The sequence below is a fragment of the Coenobita brevimanus genome, chromosome 21, assembly GCF_032717465.1.
Source record: "Coenobita brevimanus isolate Jiangsu-jjx chromosome 21, ASM3271746v2, whole genome shotgun sequence".
In the NCBI taxonomy this organism is placed as follows: domain Eukaryota; kingdom Metazoa; phylum Arthropoda; class Malacostraca; order Decapoda; family Coenobitidae; genus Coenobita; species Coenobita brevimanus.
The window spans coordinates 38,096,161-38,103,995 of record NC_136974.1 but is presented as its reverse complement, the minus strand read 5'-3'; the positions used below and the strand labels follow the sequence as shown (position 1 = coordinate 38,103,995).

The 7,835-nt window shown below is 47.1% G+C and overlaps 1 protein-coding gene across 2 annotated transcripts in view; it reads right to left on the bottom strand.

Annotated features, from left to right (window-relative positions):
- mxt (Eukaryotic translation initiation factor mextil) overlaps window positions 1–7,321 on the bottom strand; it is a 64,733-nt gene extending 57,412 nt beyond the window's left edge. For both annotated transcript variants that reach the window (XM_080266672.1, XM_080266674.1), the window contains exon 1: window positions 7,259–7,321. In XM_080266672.1, coding sequence (XP_080122798.1) covers window positions 7,259–7,288 — 30 coding nt within the window. In that variant the 5' untranslated portion in view covers window positions 7,289–7,321. The remainder of the gene's footprint in view (window positions 1–7,258) is intronic.
- Between the last annotated feature and the right edge of the window lie 514 nt (window positions 7,322–7,835).

Genomic DNA, 7,835 nt, shown 5'->3' with positions numbered 1-7,835 from the left:
GGAATTGCCCGATACTATTACCAAACACAATAAGTAGCTCATAAAAAGGTGCTACGAAGCATCCAGTGCCACCTAGAATACGTCCCACTGTCATCATCATTATCTGCACTTAGATAAATACTCGTATAGTGCTGGAAAGTGTCGCCTTCATGTGGTGGCACTGATATCAACAGGTGGCTGCACAGACTGGTCAAACTGTACAACTGACTCTCCATCTCTTCCCTTTCCCAGGAGAGAAGGATGGACAGCAATAGTGCAAATTCAGCCTGCAGTCTACTGAGTTCACGAATCACGAGTCAGTACAGCCTGGACAGGACAACAGAGAACCGAAGTAGCCCTGTCTCCCTGTCGCCAAAAATTACTGTACACCTTGTAAGAGTTTACAAAAGTGACGTCGCAATGTTGGTCTCACCGCAGTATGTAGTGATGGACGGACGAGCCACGACTGAGGTAGACGAGTGGCGAACAACAGGGTCATATCTCACTATGGATTAATAGATAGATGGGTGGCTGTGCTTAGTGTGGTACTGTATAGTGTGGCAGTGTGTGTGCTGGAAAGGGTCGCCTTCATGTGATGACACCAATATGACCAGGCGGCTACACAAACATCCCTCCATAACTTCCCTATCCCAGGAGTGGAGGATGGACAGTAGTACGAGCAGATTTAGCCTGCAGTCCACTGGGTTCACCATTCAGTTCAGCCTGGACAGGAGAACAGAGAACCGAAGTAGCTCTGTCGTCCTGTCACAAAAAAAATTGTAGTGTTTACTAGTGATAATTCTGGCGTGGTCGCAATGTTGCCACCATCCCCGTGGTGTGTAGTCATGGACGGACGAGCCACGCCGGGGGTGCACGAGTCGCGGCCAACAGGGTCATATCTCACACTGGGCGGTGTGTGGTGTGGACGTGTGTGATGGTGTGGTAATGTGTGAGGTGGGGTGGTAGTGTGTGGTGCGCTGTCAACGTAAAGCTAACTTCCCTATCCCATAACTTCCCTATCCCAGGAGTGGAGGATGGGCAGCAGTGCGAGCAAATTAAGCCTGTAGTCCACTGGGTTCACCATTCAGTTCAGCCTGGACAGGACAACAGAGAACCGAAGTAACTCTCCCTGTTGCCAAAATTTAGGCTTGACGAATATTGAACACCATGTCTTAATGTTGGCGGTGTGTATAGAGATGGACGGACGAGTCAAGCCGGGGGTGCAAGAGTGGCGGCCAACAGGGTCATATCTCACAGTAGGCAGTGTGTAGAGGCGTGGCTGTGGTGTGCCGATGTGTGATGGTGTGGTATTATGTGATGTAGTGAGATGGGGTGGTAATGTGTGATGAAGTGTGGTAGTGTACAGCGTGTGGTAGTGCGTGGTGCGCTGTGAAAGGGTATGTGCTGTGAGCTTCAAGCTAAAAACAATCTCACAACCTGAACTAATCTCACGGTAAGGTGGTTTGTTGCCTTTTTGCACTGAGCATCACCCCAAACAGCCGCTGCCGCCACCAGCACATGCAAACAACCCATCATGCAAAGTGTAACGTATTCATTGCACATTGGTATGGTGTAATTCAACTGGTTCTGATGCAGCAGATTTGCGGGAAAAGTGCAGCAGCCTCACTTTCATTGGTGTGGCACATATGTAATATACCGCACAGTAGGCTACGGTTCATCTGATCAATACTTGTTATCCCCTCGCACTAAGCATCACCCCAGGCCGCCCCCGCCAGCAGATGCCACGCGATGATGTACAAACACAACACATGTTTTCCCAAAGTTTGAGGAATACACAGAGAAAAAGCAGGAACCATCTGAAACACATGCTTGTAGGGACTGAGTTTTCACTGTGCTTCGCCAGTTATAATTTTCCTCAGACTGTGGGAAGATCTTTCTTTTTCTACTGTGCTTCATGTGTTTCCAAGGCAACCAGTCATTCTAAGGGACCCGTGTAATATGCAAGAAAGCGTGTCATTATGCGGTGTCAATGATTTGAGACCATTACGGTATTTGACCCTGATCCGTCACACCCACGAACTTGACCAAGTGACTGTATTATGCCTGCACTTGCTGAAAGAGTGTGGCAAGACCCACCATCTTCTTTTGTTGTATATGTACTCTGTTTGCCTTTACAACAATAATCATTTCATTCATTCATTCATTCACAGTTGACCTCTTCTGATTACTTTACCAGGCACATCACGCCCCATTCTGTGAGGGGATGGCGCCTTTTGATTTAAACACTTGTTCAATCTGGGTATCATAGTGACAGCTCTTCCACCTGGTTTGAAGTCAAATTAAAAACATATGTGTTGGCTAAAATTCACATAGATAATGCGATTTGTATGAAGCTGCCCAATGATAAAATGTGTCTAGTGTAATATTAAGCACGCCGATCGGGTAATTCTCTTGACAATTTGGGAAAATCCAATTCTGTGATTTATTGACGAGGTTCATGATTCGGACAGCAGGAGGACAACTTAAGCCTGCTGTCCGCCGGGTTCATGATTCAGATTGCAGCAGGACAAGGTCAGCCTTCAGACCACTGGGTTCAAGATTCAGATCAGCCTTGGAGGAAAGAATTGACAGAGTAGGCTACCTTAGTAGCTCCGTCTCCAAAATTTCCGGTAGAATTAACATCCAAGTTAAGTGATAATTTATGACCGCGGGGCGTAGTGATGGACGGACAAGCCAAGCCGGGGGTGCAAGACTGGCGGACAACAGGGTCATATCTCACAGTGGGGAGTGTGTTGAGACGTGGCTGTGGTGTGGCGGTGTGTGGTATGGAAGTGATGTACTGTGTAATGTGATGATGCGGTAATGTGAGGGATAGTGTGTGGTGTCGTGTAGTGGTATGATAATGTGCGGTATAGAGTTGAAGTGTGTGATGTAGTGTGGTACAGTATAGCATGTGATGTAGTGTGGTAGTGTATAGTATATGAGGCAGTGTGGTACTGTATGGTGTGTTACGTAGTGTGGTATTGTACAGCGCGTGATTTAATGTGGTACTGTATACTGTAGTGTGGCAGTGTGTGTGCTGGAGAGGGTCGCCTTCATGTGATGACACCAATATGACCAGGCGGGTGCCCAAACAATCCTCCATCACTTCCCTATCCCAGGAGTGGAGGATGGACAGCAGTACGAGCAGATTTAGCCTGCAGTCAAATGGGTTCACCATTCAGTTCAGCCTGGACAGGTGAACAGAGAACCGAAGTAGCTCTGTCGTCCTGTCACCAAAAATATTATAGTGTTTACTAGTGATAATTCTGGCGTGGTCGCAATGTTGCCACCTTCCCCGCGGTGTGTAGTCATGGACAGACGAGCCACGCCGGGGGTGCACGAGTCGCGGCCAACAGGGTCATATCTCACACTGGGCGGTGTGTGTGGGGGCGTGGCTGTGGAGTGCCGGTGTGTGGTGTGGACGTGTGTGATGGTGTGGTAATGTGTGTGATGAAGTGTGGTAGTGTGTGGTGCGCTGTCAACGTAAAGCTAATTTCCCTATCCCATAACTTCCCTATCTCAGGAGTGGAGGATGGACAGCAGTGCGAGCAAATTAAGCCTGCAGTCCACTGGGTTCACCATTCAGTTCAGCCTGGACAGGACAACAGAGAACCGAAGTAACTCTCCCTGTTGCCAAAATTTAGGCTTGACTAATATTGAACACCATGTCTAAAAAAAAAAAAAAAATACAGGTTCTCTCTTCACCATGTCTTAATGTTGGCGGTGTGTATAGAGATGGACGGACGAGTCAAGCCGGGGGTGCACGAGTGGCGGCCAACAGGGTCATATCTCACAGTAGGCAGTGTGTAGAGGCGTGGCTGTGGTGTGCCGATGTGTGATGGTGTGGTATTATATGATGTAGTGAGATGGGGTGGTAATGTGTGATGAAGTGTGGTAGTGTACAGCGTGTGGTAGTGCGTGGTGCGTTGTGAAAGGGTATGCGCTGTGAGCTTCAAGCTAAAAACACTCTCACAACCTGAACTAATCTCACGGTAAGGTGGTTTGTTGCCTTTTTGCACTGAACATCACCCCAAACAGCCGCTGGCGCCACCAGCACATGCAAAGAACCCATCATGCAAAGTGTAACGTATTCATTGCACATTGGTATGGTGTAATTCAACTGGTTCTGATGCAGCAAATATGCGGGAAAAGTGCGGCAGCCTCACTTTCACTGGTGTGGCACATATGTAATATACCGCACAGTAGGCTACGGTTCATCTGATCAATACTTGTTATCCCCTCGCACTATGCATCACCCCAGGCCGCCCCCGCCAGCAGATGCCACGCGATGATGTACAAACACAACACATGTTTTCCCAAAGTTTGAGGAATACACAGAGAAAAAGCAGGAACCATCTGAAACACATGCTTGTAGGGACTGAGTTTTTATTGTGCTTCGCCAGTTGTAATTTTCCTCAGACTGTGGGAAGATCTTTCTTTTTCTACTGTGCTTCATGTGTTTCCAATGCAACCAGTCATTCTAAGGGACCCGTGTAATATGCAAGAAAGCGTGTCATTATGCGGTGTCAATGATTTGAGACCATTACGGTATTTGACCCTGATCCGTCACACCCACGAACTTGACCAAGTGACTGTATTATGCCTGCACTTGCTGAAAGAGTGTGGCAAGACCCACCATCTTCTTTTGTTGTATATGTACTCTGTTTGCCTTTACAACAATAATGATTTCATTCATTCATTCATTCACAGTTGACCTCTTCTGACTACTTTACCAGGCACATCACGCCCAATTCTGTGAGGGGATGGCGCCTTTTGATTTAAACACTTGTTCAATCTGAGTATCATAGTGACAGCTCTTCCACCTGGTTTGAAGTCAAATTAAAAACATATGTGTTGGCTAAAATTCACATAGATTAATGCGATTTGTATGAAGCTGCCCAATGATAAAATGTGTCTAGTTTAATATTAAGCACGCCGATCGGGTAATTCTCTTGACAATTTGGGAAAATCCAATTCTGTGATTTATTGACGAGGTTCATGATTCGGACAGCAGGAGGACAACTTAAGCCTGCAGTCCGCCGGGTTCATGATTCAGATTGCAGTAGGACAAGGTGAGCCTTCAGACCACTGGGTTCAAGATTCAGACCAGCCTGGGAGGAAAGAATTGACAGAGTACCTTAGTAGCTCCGCCTCCAAAATTTCCGGTAGAGTAAGCATTCAAGTGACAAGGCATGACAGCGGTGCGTAGTGATGGAGGGACAAGCCAAGCCGGGGGCGCAAGAGTGGCGGACAACAGGGTTATAATTATCTCACAGTGGGCAGTGTGTTGAGACGTGTTGTAGTGTGTGATGTAATGTGGTAGTGTATAGCATGTGATGTAGTGTGGTAGCGTATAGTATCTGAGGCAGTGTGGTACTGTATGGTGTGTGACGTAGTGTGGTTTTGTACAGCGTGTGATTTAGTGTGGTACTGTATACTATAGCGTGGCAGTGTGTGTGCTGGAGAGGGTCGCCTTCATGTGATGACACCAATATGACCAGGCGGCTGCACAAACATCCCTCCATAACTTCTCTATCCCAGGAGTGGAGGAATGGACAGCAGTACGAGCAGATTTAGCCTGTAGTCCACTGGGTTCACCATTCAGTTCAGCCTGGACAGGAGAACAGAGAACCGAAGTAGCTCAGTCGTCCTGTCACAAAAAAAATTGCAGTGTTTACTAATGATAATTCAGGCGTGGTCGCAATGTTGCCATCCCCGCGGTGTGTAGTCATGGACAGACAAGCCACGCCGGGGGTGCACGAGTCGCGGCCAACAGGGTCATATCTCACACTGGGTGGTGTGTGTGGGGGCGTGGTTGTGGAGTGCCGATGTGTGGTGTGGACGTGTGTGATGGTGTGGTAATGTGTGAGGTGGTGTGGTCGTGTGTGATGAAGTGTGGTAGTGTGTGGTGCGCTGTCAACGTAAAGCTAAAAATTACCTCAACTTGAACTAATCCCACGGTCGGAACTAAAGTGGTTTGTTGCCTTTTTGCACTGAGCTTCACCCCAAACAGCCGCCGCCGCCACAGAATACCGAAGCAGCTCCGTCTCCTGAATCTCCCATTGAGTGAATATTATGTAAATGATAAGGCGTGACCGTGGTGTGTAGCGGTGGACGGAGGAGACAAGCCGGGGGTAATCGAGTGCCGGGCAACAGGGTCATATCTCACAGTGAGTTGTGTGTAGAGGCGTGACTGCGAAGTATGTTGGGTTGTGTGTGGTGCGGTGGTTGTGGTGTGCCGGTGTATGGTGTTGGTAGTTGTGGTGTGCAAGTGTGTGGTGTGGTAGTTGTGGTGTGCCGGTGTGTGGTGTGGTATTTGTGGTGTGCAGGTGTGTGGTGTGGTATTTGTGGCGTGCAGGTGTTTGGTGTGGTAGTGTGTGATGTGTGGTATGGTAATGTGTGATGTGGTGTGACCGTGTGTGGTGTGGTAGTGTGTGATGTGGTGGGCCAGTGTTTGATGTGTGATGTGTGTAGTGGGGTGTGGTGTGTCAGTGTGCAGTGTGGTGTGTTTACATTAGAATCCAACGCGCCTCTCACTTTATTCAGTGTACGGTACCTAGCGACATGAGGATATCCACAGCGCCTCTTGCTTTACTTTGCGTACTAAGCGACATTAGAATCAGTCGCCTTTTGCTTTAATTAGCGTACTCGATATGAAGATCAATCATCGTTTGCATTGTTTACAGGACCTACCAACATGAGGATCTAACGTCTTGTTTAATGTAGCGTACTCAGCGACATCGGGATCCAGCACCTGGTGTTGACTTGGCAGCAGCCGTCATCACCTGACCTAATCACGCACTACACACTTTCAATTTAGCCTACTTCCTTACTGCACGTGTCAGGCAAATATCTAATGACGTACCGGTATTCTAACTCTGAAGAAGTCGTCATATCTCCTCCATAGCGATTTATTCTGCAAATTTCATCTTAGTGTCCCCTGTATATGTATGAATTGTCTATTAAACCGATAAAAATAGCACACAAGAACGGAATAAAATGTAACTTCTAAATCGCTAAGGAAGAGGTGCTACGGCTCCGTGTAACCACGCACTACACTTTCCATTTTTTGCCTGGTTGCTCAATGCATGTGTCTGGCAAAAATAATTATAGATCCATTGCTAACCTTTCAATACTTTTTTTTCTTTGCCAATATACTTTTCATTTTAACAGAGAGAGAGAGAGAGAGAGAGAGAGAGAGAGGAGAAGGAGGAGGAGGAGGAGGAGGAAGTATATCATCAAAAAATGGTTTACACAAAAAGACGTTTATACTCACATTATCGGAGTAAGCTTCAATCGTTTGCATCGTGGTGGTGGTGGTGGTGGCGGTGGAGGAGGTGTGGTGATGATGATGATGATGATGAGCTGAGGAAGGAAGAGAGAGTGGAGGGTTTCAGAGCAGTTCAAAGTGCAACGTTTCATATAACTTCAATCAGACTGCAACGTTTAACCTCACAGAGTGCAACGTTTCCTACAGCTTCGAACAGACTGCAACGTTTCATATAATTTCGTACGGGGCAACGTTTTCTGCAACTTCAAAGAGCCCAACGTTTCACATAACTTCGGAAGCAACGTTTCATATTTCCGAGAGGCAACGTTTCATAAATACGTTCGATTCTATCACAGTGCATTATAACCGAACAGAGTACAAAAGTTTCAGGTCAGTTTGAACAGAATGCAAAAGTTTCAGATCAATTTGAACACACTGAGCAATGTCCGGGACTGAAAGTTACGGGGAGAGTATACTTAAAATACTAACACACACACACACACACACACACACACACACACATCAAGGTGGCGCCGAGAGAACATGAGCAATATATGACACGTACAGTAAATAAATAAACAGC